The sequence below is a fragment of the Sitophilus oryzae genome, unplaced genomic scaffold (genome assembly GCF_002938485.1).
Source record: "Sitophilus oryzae breed Bouriz unplaced genomic scaffold, Soryzae_2.0 scaffold_803_pilon_pilon, whole genome shotgun sequence".
Lineage (NCBI taxonomy): Eukaryota > Metazoa > Arthropoda > Insecta > Coleoptera > Curculionidae > Sitophilus > Sitophilus oryzae.
This window is the reverse complement of record NW_022147421.1, coordinates 515331-539148: the sequence shown is the minus strand read 5'-3', so window position 1 is coordinate 539148 and position 23818 is coordinate 515331. Positions and strand designations below refer to the sequence as shown.

The 23818-nt window shown below is 31.9% G+C and overlaps 2 protein-coding genes across 3 annotated transcripts in view; one reads left to right on the top strand and one right to left on the bottom strand.

The window, feature by feature from the left end:
* The window catches only part of LOC115888618 (transmembrane protein 132E), a 229337-nt gene that overhangs the window by 134878 nt on the left and 70641 nt on the right, over nt 1-23818 (top strand). The window lies entirely within an intron of this gene.
* On the bottom strand, nt 16195-23285 carry LOC115888619 (leucine-rich repeat-containing protein 15-like). Its single transcript, XM_030908384.1, has 3 exons — nt 22976-23285; nt 20482-20654; nt 16195-16990 (listed from the first exon to the last, which is right to left on the bottom strand). The coding sequence occupies exons 1-3, from the start codon at nt 23238-23240 to the stop codon at nt 16400-16402; spliced, it is 1029 nt and encodes a 342-aa protein (XP_030764244.1). The 5' UTR covers nt 23241-23285; the 3' UTR covers nt 16195-16399.

Here is a 23818-nt window from a genome sequence, read left to right as displayed (position 1 = left end):
AAGAACGGATACAAAAATAAACTAAAACGCATTTTTTAGGAATTTTTGACAACAGAAATATAATTTGGCTAAGAAACCCATACAAATTAAAAACATATATATTTTATGATTTTACCGTATTATTAAAAGTACAAACAACTGAAATGTGAAGCTAAAGTAATAAACATAAATTACATATTTTCAATAAAACTGCAAATGAATGTACAGGGTGGGTCAAATTCGACGCTTTTAAATGGAAACACCCTTTTCTAAAGGAGATAGACAAAAACTAATATCGGTGTCTGGAGCTCAATTTTTGTCAAAAACATGATGGTGGAAACCGCATATCGATATCTGTTACCGTTTCGGAGTTACGGGGTGTTTTTCAAAAATGTGCATTTTTAATAAATCGCTGTAACTTTTTTGCTATGGAAAATTTTGTATTTCTATGAAAACATTTCCAAAGCACCTTTTTACGTAGAATTTAATGGTTTAAGTATAATTTTTTTAAAATTAATAATTTAAGAGTTATCAACAGAAAAATTGATTTTTTATTTGGGACACCCTCTATATTTTTAATTAACTGAAAAGAATTTAAAATTACCTTTCCAAAAATATAGCACACTTGATATTTTATTATAATCCCCTTCGAAATACAGAATTTTTAAAAGTTCGCCACTTTTAACTAGTAGGCTTTGGACCCCTTATTGATGATATGCCCTTAATGGAACTCGAAAACATATTTTTCCAGCAAGACGACGCACCGCCTCTGAACGCTGAAGTTATCAGCAAATTTTTGCAGCCAATTTCAAGAATAATTGAATAGCTAACCAAGATCCCAGCCGTTGGCCGTCGAGGCCGCCTGACTTAGTGCTTATGGATTTAATCCTATGGATATATTTGCGGAAGAATAAAGGTTCCTTATTCTTCCGTATAATCTAGACAAAAATTAGAAATATTTAGCAGTTATGAGAGGGTATCTTTCACCCCCACTGAGTTAATGAATTCCGCGAGAAATGTTCAAAAACTGCCCCGTCTGTCCATAACAGAAGACGGTCGATATGTCGAAAACCTGTAGCAAAATCTCATGTCTTGGTTTGCTGTTTATTTTTATTGTTATTAGATATAGTTTAAATTTGTTGATGTTGGTTAAATATATTTTAAATTGTTATAAAATTCTGCATCTCTCATAGCAAATATCATTTTCCTTTTAATTAATGCTCACAGCCAGAATTTTTTTGCATTACAGTCGGTGCCGTTCAAAGCCTACTTATTTAAAGCGGGCGAATTTTTATATACTCTAATATCTCGAAGAGGAATCGAGGAAAATATCAAGTGTGTTATATTTTTGGAAAGGTAATTTTAAATTCTTTTCAATAAATTAAAAATATACAGGGTGTCCCATATAAAAAATCAAATTTTCTGTTGATAATTCTTAAATTATTAATTTAAAAAAATATATACTTAAACCATTAAATTCTACGTAAAAAGGTGCTTTGGAAATGTTTTCATAGAAATACAAAATTTTCCATAGCAAAAAAGTTACAGCGATTTATTAAAAATGCACATTTTTGAAAAACACCCCGTAACTCCGAAACGGTAACAGATATTGATGTGCGGTTTTCACCATCATGTTTTTGATGAAAATTGAGCTCCAGACACCGATATTAGTTTTCGTCTATTTCCTATAGAAAAGGGTGTTTCCATTTAAAAGCGTCGAATTTGACCCACCCTGTACATAACTTTTTCAAATACAGTTCGTGCTAATATAGAATCTGCCATTTGCCGCATATGGATCGTGCACATTTGATTCATGAGATTTTTGTTTTTTGTCATTTCTTCATTGACATATGGTTGCCATATACCATATCTCTTTCTTTTCTGGTATTGATTATTCAATTTTCTCTCTTCTATCAGTAAGAATATTCAGAATCGGAGTTATGGTTACCTACTCTTCGGAGAAAAATCAATGTCTCGATGATCTTCATCTCACTTAAGGCGCTTTAAGTTCACCAAACCACTCAATTAATGCTTCCTCAAAATTAGCGTCCCAGTGAGGCACACTTTTTAGACTACCCACCATCCTAATAATGAAACATTCTTGGTGTGGTGGTGCCACAGACCCCAATGAAACTTTAGCCCCCGCTGGTAGGAACAATACTTGATTAAATCAAGTGCGCCTATAACAGTTGCATATTGGTACCCTAACTTAAAGGTATATGGCGGGGCAAGGCCGAATTCTTAAACGTAAACATTTTACAGAGGTTTAAATAGTGCTTGAAGTCTGCTGGACCCCACCACGCCAGTTGACGGTTAACGCTGGTGGTACATGGATAATTTTATTTTTTACTGAATTTAGTATATTTTGTCCCACTTTAAAACGACACAAATGTTGTATTTATTAACCTTCTTTCTATTAACGCTGCGGGTAGGAACTTTGTTTGTTGCCAGGTTCCTATGGTATTAAATGACCTGTAAGGGAAATTAAATGATGTCGAAACTTGTAATAATTCGTTTAACATTAGATATATTACGAATCTCCTTACTGAATTTTGTTAGTGATTGAAATAACCGACATCGCTCGATTATGAACTAGCGACGAACGCAAGCGATCCTATCGAGTGAATTTGCTACAAACATTGCAGATTGGCAATACTTTATCAGTATTTTTGGTAAAATATCTTCAAACAACAGATTGTTCTTTTGATTGGGACCGCATTGTTAATTATAGGATTATACGACGTTATCCCTTACGTAAAAATCTGTGTGACAAAATTTTACCACCTATTTCGACAAGGCTTCGATGCATGATCAAGCGAAACTACTCGTCGCTCGGCGCTTGTCGCTTGCCACTATCATCGAAAGAATATGCGCTCTGCGCACGCAGCTTACTGTTTGGCGTTACGAGTACAAGTACAAGCGACGGCGAAAAACCGTATATTTAAATACGGAGCGACATTTCGCTCGAGTGATCGCTCGATTATTGAAATCGCTTTGAAACTCGAGTACTCGATTATTAAAATTCATCGGTTTCCCATCACTAAATTTTGTCCTATTCTTTTTACATCCAGTAGAAGTTAATTTGCACATGTTTTTTACGAGAAAAATGGGAAAGTACTACCCTTTCTTGAAGCAAACTAAAAAACTTCATATATGAATAAGAGCGACCCATACATGTAAGGGATTTATAAATGATTTATTCCCACACAAGTCTACTGGTATATATTTTAATATCTTTAGGTTTGTGGACTACCACGGATAAATATCGGATATGTAGCAGTCCGATTGAACGATGAATTCCGCCTCAAAACAAATGATTTTGCCATTAAGTGCAAGGTTAATACCCTTGAGAATCAGATATGAAAGGTCACATATGCGCGTTTGTGAATAGCAAAATAACTGTACTCTGAACGACCGAGTCGGCGGATATGGAATGTCATATCTGGACTACCGAACTGATCGCTCAAAACTTCCTTACTATTATGGCCGACTAATATGTCAATATATAAAAGCCTTTAACTCTGAGATGCACTTTGGGCAATTATGCAAACGTTACCGAGTACCGAACAAATATGTAAGATATTTAGTGTGTAGAAACCTCCATTGGCACATAATATATCACTGAACGATCCCTTCCTAACAAATACAGAAGTTAGGCAGGGATGTGTCTTAGCGCCTCTCCTGTTTAACATATTCATAGCAGAACTCTATATTATAGTGGTCAACAGACTGCTGGAAAGAGGAATAGGTATTAGATACAGATACGATGGCAAATTGTTCAACATAAAAAGACTCAGACAAAAACACGTATATTTTTCTTATACGATTCATCACAGAACTGCAATACACTGATGACTGCGCTCTAGTTGCAAAAACGAGACAGCAATTACAAGAAATGCTGAACACATATACATGGGCATACGAGGCTTTGGACCGTATTCTCAACATCGATAAAAGTAAAATCATGTGCACTCCCCCGGAAAATGATAACAATGTTATAAAAATCGGAAAAGAATAATTGGAATATGTAGCGGAATTCAATTACCTCAGTCGGCAGTTTGATTTCGGAAAACGCTAATATCGACTTTGAAATTCAGCTCAGAAGCAGCGTTTCAGGAGCATTTTGTAAATTAAAAGAGAAGGGTTATCATGACTTGAGTAATAATAATCCCCACCATGTTATATGGAACATTGCATTATTGCAACAGAGAACCTTTAGACAACTGTTAAGAATCAAATGGTACCGCCATGTCTCAAACCTATCAGTCCCTGAACAGGCTAGCTGCGAAAACGCCGAAGTCACGATTACTAGATCCCACTTAAGATGGGCTGATCACGTATGCAGGATGCAAGAAAACCGCCTACCGAAATCTCTTCTTTACTGTGAGCTTGTACAAAGTAGAAGGAAACCGGGTGGACAACTCAAAAGATACAAGGATATTTTCCATGAAAACTTAAAGGGGATAAGCATGCTGAAACAGTGGAAGGAAACAGCGCATAGTAGAACGCAATGGGGAAAAATTATTTAACAACGACAACCAAAAAGTAAGGAGGGAACAAAGTAATTAGATTTTTGAATCTTTGGGGTGCGGAAGAGAGATAACATCAGGAATGAGGCATTTTAGTCACAAAAATAGCTCGTGAAAGAAATCGCTTTGCGTAACCATTTTCTGATGCGTGTCAAATACTCGTCAGCGTGTAATGGCAATGATGATGAATACACAGTCCGTTTGCTGGAATAGAAACACTATGTGCAGGAAATGAAATGTTTATGTGTATGGTAATATGCACAGGCCTTTAGAGTGTTAGAGAACGATCTTCTACTAAAATATTTCAAATTTGGTTACCCCGTCTTTAGTATCATAAAACTATATTTTCATTATTAATTAATACTCTACTCAGGAATATTGCTCCATAAATTTTGTTATCACATTACCAATATTCGAAACACTGCATAGACCGGAAGCTACGCCTTTACCTGGAAAGATATCGAACACCTATACTCTGGCTAAATATGTTGTTAATTTCACAGCCCACAAAATATGAGTGCTTTGTCGACGTCCTTACTTCCGCCTTAAGGCAAGTTTCGTTAATGGCGTTAATTTAGGTCAGTTTGTAGCATATTCTATGGAAATCGAATTCTAATAGCCGCCTCATGTACACTAATAGTTGTTATTAATAAGCATAGATATCGGGGCTAAAACACGGTAGTTAAAGTTGCAGCAGATTTGATATTGAAACTTTGAGAAACAAAATGTTTTATTATAAAATTATGTGTATTACGATTATGTACCTAAATTCAACAATTTTCGCGCAATTTTTTGAAATGTTAAACGAAAGTTTTGTAATTTCCAAACTTGATATGATCTCATTTTATACATTTATAAATGTTAACTTAAAAACGAATGTCAAATATTATTAAGTATCACAGTTTCAGCAGAATGACATCGTTAAATGAAACCAAACACATCGAAATTAATTAAATCGAATTGTTTAAGAGATATTTTCAAAAATTAACAACTCGGAAAACGGTTGGTTTGAGGTATATACATTGTGTTTATCTCGCATTTTGCTTAGAATTGAAGGAAAAACCGAACTATGCAATAATATATAGGGCGTTCTATTTAATGTATGTATTGTAGTTGTAAAAATTTATTATCCTTTAATAGATATTTAAAACCCGTATATTTAACTTTAATAATTAACTTTTGCGGTACCTCTTATATTTTACCTAATAATCGACCATTCCCATACATATCAGCGACCCTGTATATTAATATAAACAAATTGTTATAAACACAATCTTATATCATTTATAGGAGTTGATTAACAACGTTAGCGATATAGAGAGATTACCTTTTTGAGCAGGAAAATCCCGCAACATTTGTATCGATTGAATTCTAAATATAAATGAAAATAAGTTCGGTCGTTGTTTTCTGCTAAGCTAAATATAAGTCGCGTGCGACCTTATGATTTATTGCTTAATCTACGAGGGTAATCAGGGTTGTGGCATATGAGCGAAACCATTACTTTTCTTTGCTCAACAAGTTTGTATGTATATCATGTACTTTGTTGATAGAAAACGGCGGTAATTTTTCATAATAAGTTATATTATGATTCGCATTTTCTTGTTGTGAGACTGGATGCAATGTCAAAAAATATATATTATTATTTAAACGTAAAGTTGTATGTAAACAACATAATTTAAAAAAAAAAGTATTTTAATATAATAATAATAATTAGTATAACACAAACTGCTTCAAACCTACACACCGGACTAGAAATACACACCTTCGACAATATTACAACATACCAGCTATAAAATTTTATGGAACATGGATATCATTACTGATAAGCCAGAGAGAATCTGGGCTAATCATAATTTCCCAGACATGGTTTTCCAAGACATAGCAGGAAAAAAACTCACAATTATAGACTTTGCAGTTCCATTAGACTGCAATATGACATGGATGTATGACGAAAAAATATCTAAATACCAGGAACTAGCAACAGAAATCAAAAAGTTATGAAATCAAGCTAAAATTGAGATTCTACCAGTTATTATATCAGCTAACGGACTAGTACACAGAATGGCATCGTTAGGCAAGCCACCTAAAAATCTACAAATCCCGACCAGCACAATTTTGGAGATTTTCTATCAACGTTGTAATTTTGTGAGCATTCCACGTGTTAGTCAAATCTATATCAATATTAAATTATTGATATTTTAATACAAATTTTGTGGAAGTAAATCAAATTATTACGTATTAAAAAGTATTTGTTACACGTAAAAAAACTATTTGTTGCGTTTAAAAACCTATTTTTTCCGCGTAAAAACTATTTCTTACAGGCCAAGAACTGTATTTTACATGTGAAAACTATTTGTTACACGTAAAAACTATTTGTTAGGCGTCAAAAAATATTTGTTACACGCAAAACACTATTTTAACGCGTAAGAAAATATTTTTTCAATTTATTATTTCTTCATCATATCAAACTACACTTTTTCAAACATGCCCTTCAAATCCTTCAATGTACTAGCTGTTAGTAAACAATTTTTTTAATTTTCTTTAGGCAGCACTAAATTATCAGTATTATAAATTTTAATGATAAATTATATTATATAAATAATTTATGACATTTTCCTATTTTAATTTTATGAATTGCGATTAATAAAATTGCATTTATCTCATCAAGGAGATCGAACTCAAAAAATACAACTTTACAAAAGATACAACTTTTAATAGGCATTAAATGGCCTACACAATTTTGCTAATAAGAGAAAAAAGTCAGTGACCCACATGATTTTTAGAAAAATATTCCAGTAATAACTCATATGTACGTCCCTGGTGAATCTGTCGATACTTCTTTTAGCCATAAAATGTGTAGCACTTATAGTAACTTTTATCCTAAAAATTTTATTTGAATCACTAAAAGCATTTGAAAAAAAAAAGTAATATATCGAAAAAAAATGAAATCTTTCACCTGCCCACCCACTGTAGCTACGAAACAAAGCTGAATCGGCCCGATGTTGATATAAAAAATAAATCTTATTTTTACATGAGGAATCCCCCACGAGAGATGGCACATGTTTTTTGAAACACCTGGTATAATACCGTATACAAATTAGAGGTATTTTAGTTTTCGCTCTACTAAATACTAATATCAATAATTACTAACTGCTCCGTTAAATTATAACGAGAATATAAACTACCAGGCAAAACAATTTGCCTACGTCGTCATTTTGTACTAAAATCGCCCTATAATGCTAATCAAAATTATGCTAGAGTGCTTCTTGAAATTGTATAATGTCAGTTTGCAAATATCACTGCAAAAGTTAATAAGTAAACCTGTACTAGTAAGCCAACTATATTGATTTTGAGAGTTAATTTTAGACAGAATTAATTCAAAGGGCAATTGGTTTATTCTTTACTGCATAATTTTCTGCATCAGTGTACAATTTCCTTAGGTGAATATTTATTATTTCAATTTGGCTTAAATCTTATTAAGAATAATATCTATGGCGGGTTCATTATTGAAAAAAGGCGGATATTATTTGATGACTCGCTGTGTTTTTCGTTAGTTGAGCAAATTTGCGTTTCAAAAAAAATGCTGCTGACAAGCGGGTTTCCGTTTGGATTCTAGCGCAGTGGCATTTTCCAAAAAAAATATGTTTATTTCCTTGTAAAATACCACTACGCGAAATTAAATTGTTAAGTTCCTGTTTCTATGGAAAAATAGCGAGTTTTTTTAGAAACTATCCTTATTATTCATATCTACCGTATCCAACAAAACCTGTGTACTAGTATACCGGGTGCGTCTCAAAAGAGGCTCACCCCTACAACTTTTTTATTTTTTCAGATAAAAAAACGAGATTTGGCATGTTGGTACCTGACATCAATTATGATTGATTGATATATTAAATTCTTTTCGGCCACTTCCTGTTTCACCGAAAATGACTGCAACTTCTGATTTTTAAATGGCACCCTCGGTATTTTTTTACTTTATTCGATAGAAAACGACACTGAATAGAATGACATATCGTTATGACAACTTTTGACATTTTTATTTAAAACAAAATTGTATTTTAAATTCCAATCTAAAGTACCGTGGCTGTGTTAAAAACACTAAATTTAATCAAGGAGCCTCGGAAAAAACATATTTCATCGTATAATATGTTTAGTGTCTTGTCCTGGTCGGTTAAAAGAAGCTCAACTCGTATTTTAATCATATCTCATGTGGCTCATTATAATATTTGGAAAAAGCATTCTTTTACGAATAATTTGGTACCACACACTTGGTATTTCGAGTAATATTGTCGTTATGAATCGAATGTTGCAATTTCAAATAAACCATATTCGAAAGTATCAAAAGTTGATATATATGATATGTCTTTCTAATCAGAGTCTCGATTTTTATCGTATAAAGTAACAAAATACTGAGGGTGCCATTTAAAAATCAAAAGTTGTAGTAATTTTCGGTGAAACAGGAAGTGACCGAAAACAATTGAATACGTCGATCAATCTTAATTTATGTCATATTCAACCATACCAAATCTCGATTTTTTTATCTAAAAAAATATAAAAGTTATAGATTCCCAGATTCATAGCATAGGGATGTTTTCGAGTTTGTGTTTCCTACTGTGCACATTTATCTAGAACAGAAATTATCAATACAGTATGTCCCCGGATTGCCTTTACAAGAGGAAAAACTTTTTTATTATTGACATTTTGGGAATAAACATAATATAAAAAAATTTGCTTGTTCTAAAATGGCTAATTTATACTTTTTCAAATTTCCATACCGTTTTAGAGAAAATGTTTCGAAATGTTAGAACATAAATTACCATTTTCTTCAATTTTTTTTTGTTAATCAGAAATTACGTGTTTATTAACGAATCGACAAAAACAATAATTTTCTTTATTTTAACTCATTTTATAGAACACCTACTAAATAATTTCTGATATATAGAATGTTCAGTCATCGTTCATAGTCATATATTGTCGAACTCTCTCAATCACTTGCCAAACAGATGAAAGAAATTGTTGGCGTCATTACGGCATTTCGTAAATAAATGCATATACTTTTTAGTAATTGTCATTGTTATTTGATTTGAGGTTATAGTTTTATTGACGGACATCGATCAGTGTCAAAATTAAAATTTGATTGTCGCTGTAAAACAAAATTCAATTTTTTTTATTGCAAAAATACCTCAAAAATTTAACCAAAATGAACAAGAGTTCATTGCTACAAGAGTTCAAAGCTTATAAATCATTTATATCTATATATATTTATCATATCAAGTTGCGGATGCTTTAGAAATAGGAATTTCAACAGTCCAAAGGAATGGAACTAAAGGGGTCGTAACTGATGAAGAGTTCAATAAAAAATTATTAAATGCCGAAAAAAACGGAACTCGCTCAATCAGTAATATAGGAATCTACTTAAAATATTCTAAACAATATGAACTGATCTCAGACACACCCTAAAACTTATATTTGACAAATAATGATAATACTATAACGTTATGTCTATAATTTAAATTTTAATGAATATTGTTTGTAATTTGTACGTCCGAATGAAAATTAGAGAGGGCCGTTAATTTTCCACCTGTTTTTCTCCACGGTTTAACTTTTCCGCTCATAAAATGAATAATGCACGGATAAGCTTTCGTACACTATTAACCCGCAGCCAAAATTGCACTAATAACCTTTATAATTATTGTTGTTTTAATTATAAGCTGTGCCATTTGTATATTTTATAGAAATGGGCAGACTAAATTAAATTTTGTTGTAGAAACTAAATTGTAATATGGTTTGTATATTTGAAATAGCCGACTTTCTATTATCGTAGCGTTGAGCGTAATTATAACTACATTTCTTAGATCGCTCTCTAATATGTATTATGTTTAACGAGATGCTTATAAAAATTTAAATATACTAAAATCTTTGGGTAAAAATTATCGGTTGGCCGCCAATAATAATTCAAATACCTATGTAAAGATCAAGCTTCGAACTATCGCCCAATTGCACTCCTGCCCACATTATCTAAGATCATTGAAAGATTGGTTAATAAAAGGCTTCTATCTTTTCTCCTTAATTATAAAGTACTTACTACCCATTAATTTAGATTTCTAAGTAACAGTTGCACAAATGATGCTATGTTCGACCTTTTTAATAATGTATACTCCAGCCTGAATAACCATCACTCTACAGCTACAATTTTCTGTGCTTTCTCTAAGGCTTTCGACTGTGTAAATCATAATATCTTAATTAACAAATTGCAATACTATGGATTCAGGGGAGTGCCGCTCGAATGGCTTAAGCCATGTTTTGGCAACAGAAGGCAGCTTGTGATGATTGATACGTCTGTGTCTTCTTGTAAGCCTATAAAATATGGTGTCCCTAAGGGTTCAGTACTTCGCCCTATTTTGTTTCTGGTGTTTATCAACGACATTGCAAATCTAGACATTAGCGGTAAAATCTGCCTCTTTCTGGACGATACTATTTCCTAGTTTCACTTGGAGCGGCCCCGATGTTAAGGCACTATATAATACTATATCCAGTGACTTACGCACCATTAAATCTTGGTGCGATTCTAATCTCCTATGCCTCAACATATCAAAAACTAAAGTTTTGTCATATAAAAGTATTATACAGCCTTTTGTACTTAATAACACCACTATTGACGTCGTGGACTCTTTGAAATTCTTAGGACTTCTATACGGAAGAATAAGGAACCTTTATTCTCCCGCAAATATATCCATAGGATTAGATCCATGGGCACTAAGTCAGACGGCCTCGACGGTCAACGGCTGGGATCTTGGTTAGCTATACAATTATTATTCTTGAAATTGGTTGCAAAAATTTGCTGATAACTTCAGCGTTCAGAGGCGGTGCGTCGTCTTGCTGGAAAAATATGTTTTCGAGTTCCATTAAGGGCATATCATCGATAAGGGGTCCAAAGCCTACTAGTTAAAAGTGGCGAACTTTTAAAAATTCTGTATTTCGAAGGGGATTGCAACAAAATATCAAGTGTGCTATATTTTTGGAAAGGTAATTTTAAATTCTTTTCAGTTAATTAAAAATATAGAAGGTGTCCCAAATAAAAACTCAATTTTTTTGTTGATAACTCTTAAATTATTAATTTTAAAAAAATTATACTTAAACCATTAAATTCTACGTAAAAAGGTGCTTTGGAAATGTTTTCATAGAAATACAAAATTTTCCATAGCAAAAAAGTTACAGCGATTTGTTAAAAATACACATTTTTGATGTGTATCCACCCTGTACAGGGTGATTGTGACCCACCCTGTACAGGGTGGGTCAAATTCGACGGTTTTAAATGGAAACACCCTTTTCTATAGGAGATAGACGAAAACTAATATCGGTGTCTGGAGCTCAATTTTCATCAAAAACATGATGGTGAAAACCGCACATCAATATCTGTTACCGTTTCGGAGTTGCGGGACGTTTTTCAAAAATGTGCATTTTTAACAAATCGCTGTAACTTTTTTGCTATGGAACATTTTGTATTTCTATGAAAACATTTCCAAAGCATCTTTTTACATAGAATTTAATGGTTTAAGTATATTTTTTTTAAAATTAATATTTTAAGAGTTATCAACAGAAAAATTGATTTTTGATTTGGGACTCCCTCTACATTTTTAATTAACTGAAAAGAATTTAAAATTACCTTTCCAAAAATATAGCACACTTGATATTTTCTTATAATCCCCTTCGAAATACAGAATTTTTAAAAGTTCGCCACTTTTAACTAGTAGGCTTTGGACCCCTTATTGATGATATGCCCATAATGGAACTCGAAAACATATTTTTCCAGCAAGACGACGCACCGCCTCTGAACGCTGAAGTTATCAGCAAATTTTTGCACCCAATTTCAAGAATAATAATTGTATAGCTAACCAAGATCCCAGCCGTTGACCGTCGAGGCCGTCTGACTTAGTGCCCATGGATCTAATCCTATGGATATATTTGCGGAAGAATAAAGGTTCCTTATACTTCCGTATAATCTAGACGAGAATTAGAAATACTTAGCAGTTATGAGGGGGTACCTTTCACCCCCACTGAGTTAATGAATTCCGCGATGAATGTTCAAAAACGGTCCCGTCTGTCCATAACAGAAGACACTCGATATGTCGAACACTTGTAGCAAAATCTCATATCTTGGTGTGCAATTTATTTTTATTGTTATTAGATATAGTTTAAATGTGCTGATGTTGGTTAAATATATTTTAAATTGTTATAAAGTTCTGCATCTCTCATAGCAAATATTATTTTCGTTTTAATTGATGCTCACAGCTAGAATTTTTTTGCATTACAGCCGTTGCCGTGCAAAGCCTACTTAGTTAAAGCGGGCGAATTTTTATATACTCTATATCTCGAAGAGGAATCGAGCAAAATATCAAGTGTGTTGTATTTTTGGAAAGGTAATTTTAAATTCTTTTTAATAAATTAAAAATATACAGGGTGTCCCATATAAAAAAATCAAATTTTCTGTTGATAATTCTTAAACTATTAATTTAAAAAAAATTATACTTAAACCATTAAATTCTACGTAAAAAGGTGCTTTGGAAATGTTTTCATAAAAATACAAAAATTTCCATAGCAAAAAAGTTACAGCGATTTGTTAAAAATACATATTTTTGAAAAACACCCCGTAACTCCGAAATGGTAACAGATATCGATATGCGGTTTTCACCATCATGTTTTTGACAAAAATTGAGCTCCAGACACCGATATTAGTTTTTGTCTATCTCCTATAGAAAAGGGTGTTTCCATTTAAAAGCGTCGAATTTGACCCACCCAGGGTGCTAATAATCCATTCTTTTTTAGCTTGCATATTTAACTATCTTTAAATATCTCAAAAACCAAAGATTTTAAACATATTTAACCTCTATAATAAATGCCTTTTTTGGGTTCAAGAATCCAAAAATGAAATAAAATACCGGGTGTTCCATAAGAAAAAATATAACTTTGGTATGGATCTTAGTTCTGAGACACCCAATATATTTCAAAATAATTTTAAATTGTGCCACATTGCCTCCCCACATATACCCATAAAATATTTTGTTTCTACATCTTTCCGTTTTCGTATAACAAACCGAGGCGAATGAGGTGCGCCACCCTGTATAAATGACAGCGATGTTCATTTCATGGCCATCGCTGACGCCGTTTTTTTTCGATCATACGGTACCCACAAATATGCAACGGGTAAATTGGTTTAGAAGTAGAGGTATATATTTATTATTGTGTAATTTTATGCATATTGGACCCGCATAAAGAATTTTATTTAAACAGAAAACAAAAAATAGAAATAATACGTGATCAGGAAATTTATGAAAACAGATGAAAACCATAAAATTACGTATTCTATTCGACATCGCTTTATTTTGCTAAAACGAATTGTATCGATGGCAAAATACAAATTTCAGCTTTGATAGATTTTTTTTTTCAAATAAAACTCCTGTTTTCTTTTAAACCTCGAATTCTGGCTTCGTGTTTCTTTAGCCTCAAAGGGCGGGAAGAAAGGAACAGACGCAGTCGAAGTAATTTAAAGAAAAACAAGACGGCTTTACCGTCAGAAACGGAAGTTTTCGCTTTGCCGCCCTTCCATTTTGCTTTGTTATCGCTTTGCTAATTAGTTTTCTGCACTTTATCGGCAGAACGACTAAAGAGGGCGCCGTTCTGTGTCCTAATGAAGCGATTTTGTGCCAGAAAAAGCAGAAGTCAAATAGGGTGATTAGGACTACTGTGCAAATTATTTCCTTCTTATTTTAATACAAGCTTTGTTAAGAATGTACACGATTCTTACCTATTAAGGTATTATATCCTATTAATTTAACATTATAATATTACAAAAAGTATCTACATGATTGTTAAATAGGTAATGGTAAAAAGTTTAAATATTATACTTATTCAGATACACCTTTATATCTAAATAAATACAACGAAGTTTTTTAGGTTTAGTTACACTATTTATAACTCAAGAACGAGAATAGAAGAACATCTCTTAAAATATCGAAAAAAAAAATAACGAAAAAAGATTGTGTGTGCGCTATGTGTACATATTTGAAGTAAAGCTTCTTACTAATAGCTATCAAATTGAAGGATTTGAAGGACATGTTTGAAAAGGTGTACTTTGAAATGTTGGAAAAGTAATAAATTAAAAAAATATTTTTTTACGCATAGAAATAGTTTTTTACGTGTAACAAATAGTTTTTTACACGTAACAAATAGCTCTTTTAGTGTACAAATAGTTTTTTATGCGTTCTGGACTTAAAACTACCTCTACTAAAGTACCTGTCAATAAATAATAATAAAATATGACTTTCCAATGACAGTGTCACTACAAAAACAATAATTAATGAAATGGAAGATTTAATGGGGACCAAAACAAAGGAATGTCTTTATTTCTCCAAAAAATCCTATATGGGTATTTCGCCACTGCAAGAAAATCTACCAAATAAAATAGATATTTTTTGTAAACACTTCTGCGTTAATCCAAACGGAAACTACTTGTCAGAAGTTAGGTTTACACATATACAAATTTGCCTAACGAACAAAAAAATGCTTAACGTTTCGGAAATTTTATCTCTTTCCGTCATTGTAATGTCACTTTAACAGAACGTCAACGGGTTGTTTTTCTCGAATAGTTGAATTTAAATATTTTAAATAGTTTTTTCTTTATTCTTTGTACTTTTTCTGCTTCTGACGACGGAAAGAGATAATAAATAAATTTCCAAAAAAGGCGCGCCAAACTATCCAAAAAAGGCGCACCTTGAGGATAAAGCGGTTTTTAAATTCCTTGCTTGGTAAACCATTCCGCGGGGTGTTTCAAATTTTCACCTCCCCTTCGTACAATATACAGATGGGAACTTTAATTTTTATTTAAAGAGAAGTTAAAATCGATGATTGAAGTCTAATGGGCGAATTCGTGACAAGGCTGTTTTGATTTCCCCTTACTTAAAGTGCTGTACGGTGGAGACACCATTCGGTCTGCAGCCAACGCATAAAACACTTATTTTCTCTAATTCGGCCAACGACAGTGTTGCGATATTAAAATGTGTAATATATACGTTTGACAAAGGGAAAATATCTTTGGATGGAAAATACGCGTTTATGTATTGAAAATTCATTCATGTTAAACCTAGAATAAACAATAAAAGATCAAAATTGTATGACCGAAAAAAGTCGTTTAGTTGGCTTGGAAATTACGATTATTGACATATACCATAATATTTTACATATGAAATAAAAGCGATCTTAATTTCCTAGCCAACTCTGACGCCGTTCTTTGTTTAATCATATAATATTATATTAAATTGTTTAATGATAGAAAATCCGTATTATTAACATACTGTACCCAAAATCGGTAAATCTATTGATTAATCAGTAGTTCTGGCAACACTGTCTCCGGCAACCACTCACACTGTCCACTGAACTCGGAATTCTCGGACAGGCTGACGATAACGCCAGCTACATCTCGGACAGGTTTTGTGCCACGAAATCGCTCATAATGTTGCGCATCTTCTTATTTCTTCAATCAACGCTAAAGGTCTAGATAATAATTTATCTACAAATTGATTAAAAAATCATCAAAACCAACCCAGTAGAACTTAAAAATACATTAAAATTTTAAGATGCCGGTCAGCCTAACGTAACTTGCGAAACGAGTATTTAATTACAGTATTTTAAATTATTTCAAATAAAATGGTAGCCTTATCTATTCTTACTATTTAAGTATAGTATTTTATTTACACATATATAACCTCTTATCTTTTAATTAACAAAGCTTAAAAATATACAAACATCTATAATTACTATTATTAATTATTTTGGTCAAACATTTCTGTTGCTAATTTAATTTGAATAAAATTGAAATCTTTATTATTATTCTTCTATTTGTAATTATTTCCTGGATAATTTTCCAAACAAAACTCTGTCGTTTCAACATTTAACTCTCCTTTCAACTCCCTATCGCTCAAGATTTCGTCGATACGTTTCATGCATCCACAATTCACAGGATTATTTTTCAAGTTAACTGCAATATTTTGAATCTGTAGTCGTTCTATAATATCATCGGCAATGCACGAGACCCTATTGTTATCCACTGAAAGTGTACTCCCATTCACCATTGAGAATATTACGCTAGGTACTTGGACCAGTTCATTGTATTGAAGATGAAGATTGATCGGGATGGGTTGTTTGAAAGACCCAGCTTCTATTTCCGATATCTGGTTCTTCTTTAGGAAAATATTAAGAGCTCTGACGCCGAATCCGGGTTGAATGTCAGCGAAAGACGAGGTGGTTATTCGGTTCAACCTGTTGAAGTTGAAATTAATTAACGACAGTTTGGGACTGTTGACGAAAATGTCGCCGTTGAGATGCGATATTTTGTTGTGTTCTAGATGGACCGCTTTTAGATTGGGCATGTTGGAAAATGCACCTTCTTCGATGGTTTCGATTTCGTTCTTCGACAAATATAAAACCTGAAAAATATGATTATTACATGTAAATATTATTATTAACTATACAGGATTGTTTACCACATACGACACGGAGTATTGTAGCAAAACGATTAGATTTTTATAAATTAAGTAAGTTTTGGGTTCGTTAAAGAACTATGAGCAATAGTTTAAAAATAATTTTACAAGATAATAATATAATGTCAATATTCCATGGGTACAGTGATAAATATGAGGTCTAAATTATAAGAAAATGCATTTTCTACGAAAACTTGAAGAGATAGGTAAAAATTGATATAATACAATTTGATAGACAATTAAATTGTGCATCTGATTCTCGTAAAATATAAACGGCGTTCCATTTAAATTAAACAAGTTATTGTCGTTTAAAGCTAGTAATGATTTAATGTAAATTTGTAGACACTCTGTGTAAGGTAGTATTTTGTTTATTATTGCAACACAATATCTGATCAATAAGTAAACTTCAGTAAATATTAAGTATCAAAAACTTTGATATCCTTGGAGAAATGAAGCCTTAAGATTTCTACTGCAATTTCATAAAATTGAAAATATTTCAAAAACGGTAAGGTTTAAGTGTGATAAACCTTAATCAAATTTACCTTTATTTTAATCGTAGAATCCAAAAATAGAATAATATACAGGGTGTTCTATTTAAAAAAATACAACTATAATATTTTTTACTTATTTGGGACACTCTGTATCTTGTAAAAATATTTTTAAATTGTAGCTCTAATAGTCCTTCAACAAACCCAAAACTTCAATACTCCGTGTCGTATGTGGTGAATAACCCTGTATATTAAAGTTAAATATTTCAACATCAATACATTTTTTCATAATCTTATGTTGTTTTCCTTTTAAAAAATGTTTTACTGTACGTAAAGGTTTACAATAGTTGATCAAATATTATGCAAGATGTTCATAAAAATGTCACAAATACATTAACAAAACTATAAAAATCGAGTTTTTAAATTGGAAACACTAATTTTTCTTGTATTTTGTATGTTGTTAGCAATAATTTTCAAAATATTTGCAAATAAATATTTTCCAATTAGTAAAAGGCTATTTCCTCTATAAGATTCCCTATCATAGCTATGACTATAGGCGCTATAGGTGTTAAAAATATTTGTTTTTATTTAACCAGAATGGATTTAATTGACTAAAACTACTTCCGGTTAAATAAAAAAATTATTTTCAACACCTACCGGTGCGTCTCAAAAGTCGCTCACCTCTATAACTTTTTTATTTTTTTCAGAAAAAAAATCGAGAGATTTGGTATATTATTATAAAATGACATAAATTAGGTTTGATTGACGTATTCAACTGTTTTCTGTCACTTCCTGTTTCACCGGAAAGGACTACAACTTTTGATTTTTAAATGGTATTCTCGGTGTTTTGTTGCTTTATTAGATAGAAAATGACACTCTGAATAGATTGACATATCATATGTCAACTTTTGACATTTTCGAACATGGTTTATTTGAAATTATTGCAACATGCGATTCATAACGATAATTTGACTCGAAATACCAAGTGTGTGGTACCAAATTATTCGTAAAAAATGCTTTTTCCAAATATGCTAATGAGCCACCCTTTGAATAAGAAGACTAAGGAAGGAGCTTATCAAAAATCTTAGGTCCACCGCGATAGGCCTCAAATATGGCCGACTTAAATTCCGGTTTATCAATGCCGTTCTGATTTTATTTAAAAAATGTAAAACTATGATGTAGGGTAGACGTGGGGTAGACCCAATAATTTTTTTTTATTTTTACGTTGTGAATAAATGTTGGTAGTTTATATATATCTATATATATATATATATATATATATATATATATATATATATATATATATATATATATATATATATATATATATATATATATATATAAAATTGTTATAAAAATATAAAATTCTAATAAAAATAGATAAGTTATAATAATTATTTATACCCATAAACATCCGATACGCTACTGAAGGAGGTAAGTCAAATTGACAAGTAGTAAATAAAAGCAAAAATGCAAGAAAAAAATATATAATTAGTTAATTTAAGTGAATTTCATAAATGATCGGTTTATACACGTATGTATATTATATAGTCACTTACTAGCGAAAAGTTGTTCCATTATTTCACTCGATTTTTGCCGAGATCTACCGCACGTTACACAACCAACTATTTTAGAGTCTTTTTCGATAAATCGCGATAGTGTCACTGTTAATTTAAGTTCTGCCACAATTTCCATCTAGATTTACTACTTTTATACAACTATCAGTAGTAGAATAAATAATAAATAACATAAAATAAGCTCCGTAAAGACTGACAAATTCACAAAATTTCAAATCAAATTCAAATGTGTCAAATGAATCGTCAAACAGAACTGTCAATGATCCCCACCCTAACAGTTCTTTTTCCGCACACCATGCATGAATACATGGATAGCATTATGCTCCTTCCTTAGTCTTCTTATTCAAAGGAGCCACCCTCGTTCCATTTGAAAAAATTGAGATATGATTAAAAATACGATTTGGGCATCTTTTAAACGGCCAGGGGCGCTATTCTGTACAATCGTCGGTATCGGTAAGTTACCGACAGCTATCGGTACGTACGGCCAATGAGCGTCGTGTTGATTGTTGTTGTCATAGTTACCGATCGGCCCTATGGCAGATATCGCAAATTTGTACCGACGACTCTCGGTATTTCTACCGTGAGGTTAACAAGGGCACGGTAGAGATACCGATTTTCGTCGGTACAAATTTGCGATATCTGCCATAGGACCGATCGGTAACTATGACAATAACAATTAACACATTTTTACTATATACAAATACGTATCGAGAGCTGTCGTAACTTACCGATACCGACGATTTTACAGAATAGCGCCCCAGGACAAAACACTAATATATTAGACGATCAAATCCATTTTTCCAAGGCTCCTTGATTAAAAATTAGTATTTTTAACACAGCCATGGCTAGATTGAAATTTAAAATTCAATTTTGTTTTAAGCAAAAATGTCAAAAGTTGACATATGATCTATTTAGTATGTTATTTTCTATCGTATAAAGTAAAAAAATACCGAGGGTGTCATTTAAAAATCAAAAGTTGCAGTAATTTTCCATGAAACATTAAGTGACAGAAAACAATTGAATACGTCAATCAATCCTAATTTATGTCATATATATTAACATACCAAATCTCATTTTTTTATCTGAAAAAATATAAAAGTTATAGGGGGTGAGCCACTTTTAAGACGCACCCGGTATATGAACTAAAGTAGTAATTAGAAACAATATAACTTATATTTAACAATATCAAACACAAACTTTGCAAATTAATGATATAAATATAAAACTATTGAGCACAAATTAATGATATAGATATAAAACTTTTCGAAGGCTACTTCTAATTCACCTACTTTCTTTTTCAATCATTTTTATAGTACTAAAAGTAAACAATTTTGCTGGTATCTTCTCTATCGTTGTATATTTTTGGGCTTACCTGAAGGCTCTTAATGAGGTTAAAAGTTCTGGCCGGTACGGACGGTATTTTATTTACGGACAAAGACAAATGTTTTAATTTGGGAAGGTCCCGGAATGTACCCGGTTCAATTAATGTCAAATTAAGGTTGATTAGGATCAGGGTTTCCAAATGCTGGAAATTCTGGACCATACCTGGAAAAAGATACGGTTTTTGTAGACGACAAAACTGAATTTCTTTTTTTGTGGGTATTTTGCGAAATCACATATTCGTCCGTTTTTGTTTAGGCTCATGTGTTAACATGTAAATATAACTCTAATATAACCTTAGATTGTATTACAATATAACTAACTAATATGAAAATATTGGGAAAATTAGGAATATACATTTATACTGTTATCTAATATATAAATCATTAGCTATCGGTAGTATTAATACCATACATTCATACATGGGGAAAGAATTGTATTTTTGTTGGGTTATAAATATGCGCCTTTCGGATTTAAAAAAAAATTATAGCTTGCTAGATATTTGAAATAGGGCAAATTTCGGCTATTTTAAAAATACATCCTAATTCTGTTATACTCTATTTTAGACAAAATGTTTTCAGATAAAAGTTGTAGATAATCACATCCTTAATGAAATTGTGTTCTCCGTTTTTTTTCTAAAACCTGTTCTTTTTGACATATGACACAAACATATGTTTTTTTTTTAAATGGAAACCATAGTTCGCCATGAATTCATAAGCCTTCCAGCGATATAAGCTATAATAACTTTTTTCGAAAAATTACTGAGTTATAGCTAATTCTTATCTTTGTGTGTGAAAAAAGTGAAAAACCTCGATTCTAGCCGGGAAAATTCTTAGAAATTTTGCTTTTTTCAACTTTTTTTAGGGTATATACCAAACCCTCAATTTAAGAAACCTTTTATGCACCGTCGGATAAACGACTGATGGCGCCCTTCCATGGCCTATTTTTAGTTCCTTAGATTTTCATAAGGACTCGTAGAAAACGATTTAAAGTTGAAATTTTCTCAAAATCGAAAAATGCAAATATCTCGGAAACGGTAAGTAGCTAAACGACCAGTGACGCCTCTAGGGATAGAGCTATACCGGGTGCGTCTCAAAAGTGGCTCACCCCTATAACATTTTTATTTTTTCAGATAAAACAACGATATTTGGTATATTAGTATATGACATAAATTAGGATTGATTAACATATTCAATTGTTTTCGGTCACTTCCGGTTTCACCAGAAATGACTAAAACTTTTGATTTTTAAATGGCACCCTCAGTATTTTTTTACTTTATTCGATAGAAAATGAATATCAGATGATCATATCAGATAGAATGACATATAATATATCAACTTTTGACATTTTCCCATATGGTTTATTTGAAATTATAACATGCGGTTAATAACGACAATTTGACTCGAAATACCAAGTGTGTGGTATCAAATTATTCGTAAAAAATGCTTTTTCCAAATATGCTAATGAGCCACCCTTGTTCCTTTTGAAAAAATTGAGATATGATTAAAAATACGAATTGGGCATCTTCTAACCGGCCAGGACAAGACAGTAAAAACATTAGAAGATCAAATCTATTTTTCTTAGATTCCTTGATTAAAGATTAGTGTTTTTAACACAGCCATGGCACTCTAGATTGAAATATAAAATACAATTTGTTTTTGAGCGAATATGTCAAAAGTTGACATATGATATGTCGATTCAGAATGTCATTTTCTTCATTTGTGCCATTTAAAAATCAAAATTGCAGTCGTTTCCGATGAAACAGGAAGTGACCAAAAACAATTAAATACGTGAATCAATCCTAATTTATGTCGTATACTAACATACCAAATCTCGTTTTTTTATATGAAAAAATAAAAAAGTTATAGGGGGTGAGCCACTTTTGAGACGCACCCGGTATATAGTGGATCCCTATAATCGCCCCATTTAAACAGTGTTTCGAAAATTTCCAAAAATTTTCCTGCCCAAAATCGAGCTATATTCCGATTTAAATGATTTTTGGGCTTGGATCGATGCTGATTAATTAGCTAAATTTTTTAGTTTACACAGTTGTCAAAAAAGTACATACAGGGTGAGAAAAAATAAATAAAAACCGATTTTTTCATTTGCGGCAATTTTTTAATACAAAAAAAAACTAAAAAGGGGGTTAAATTGGATTTAGAAATCTTACATTAACGTATTCTAACCGTATCAGGTGAGAAAAGTGGAAAAAGTTAATAAATAAGAAAAATTGATGTTTTTCAAAGGGGTATATCCGGAAAATCGATAATAGTTGATTATGAACTCTTATTCTCGATGTTTCATTGCCCTCTTTTGTTATTATTTATCGTGACTTATTTTAAACACTCTTTTAATAAGCCACTTAAAATCCTTACTTTTCTAAGCCTAAATATTAATATAAAACTTGTTAAGAATCAAAATATATTGGTTCTGGAACTCTATTATAAACAAAATACATAATCATGTAATTATATTCTAATATTTACCTTCGCACAATTCGCTAATGTTAGCGTTAATAATATCAATAGCTATATAATTATCCATCTTGTTGAAGTGTTCCTGTTGCAAATATATGGCTTTGGCATTTCGCTGTTTGTGCACTCGAGCGTCCACCGATGACAAGGCAAACTTATCCACACATGCAAAAGCATTTTGCCAAAAAAATACCGTCGAAATGATCAACGCAAACGCGCATTTTTTTCCGATCATTTCGATCATGATTCGGAAGAAAATAACTCTGAATGAACACATATACGAAATTTCGTTTTCGTATGTGTATAGTTAAATGGGTTAAGTAATAATTTAGTGTTAAGTTTTAAGTAATGTAGTATCTTTTAGATAACATTTTGAACTTTCCGAGTGTCATTAGAAATATTTTTCGATGTTTGTTATTGATTCGGACGAGTCAGGGATCAGCCGTCGAATGCTAAATTGTTTATTCGGCACATTCGGTAATTTGTTTATGTTCCATAATTGAATTTACCAGTCTCTCAGAACTGGAACGAGAAACGCATTAGTATTCAATGAGATATTTATGATATACTTACGAGAGTAATTGCATTTAAGTAGTGAGAGAGAAATAAGTTTATCAGTATACACATTTATGAAATTATAAATAGTCAGAAGCTTTAAAATTAAATTTGTAGATGTTAATTTTGTACAGTACCAACAAAAAAGTTATAGAGTATACAGGGTTGTTCACCACATTCGACACGGAGTATTGTAGCTAAACGGCTAGATTTTTACAAATTGTAAGTTTTGGGTTCGTTGAAGGACTATTAGAGCTACAATTTAAAAATATTTTTACAAGATACAGAGTGTCCCAAATA

Excerpts from the sequence above, each read along its gene's own strand:
- LOC115888619 (XM_030908384.1), bottom strand. The coding sequence starts at position 23,240 with ATGTGTTCATTCAGAGTTATTTTCTTCCGAATCATGATCGAAATGATC. Across the intron at positions 20,655-22,975 it reads CATTAGCGAATTGTGCGAAG|GTATGGTCCAGAATTTCCAG; the intron begins GTAAATATTAGA and ends ATCTTTTTCCAG. Across the intron at positions 16,991-20,481 it reads ACCTCATTAAGAGCCTTCAG|GTTTTATATTTGTCGAAGAA; the intron begins GTAAGCCCAAAA and ends CATATTTTTCAG.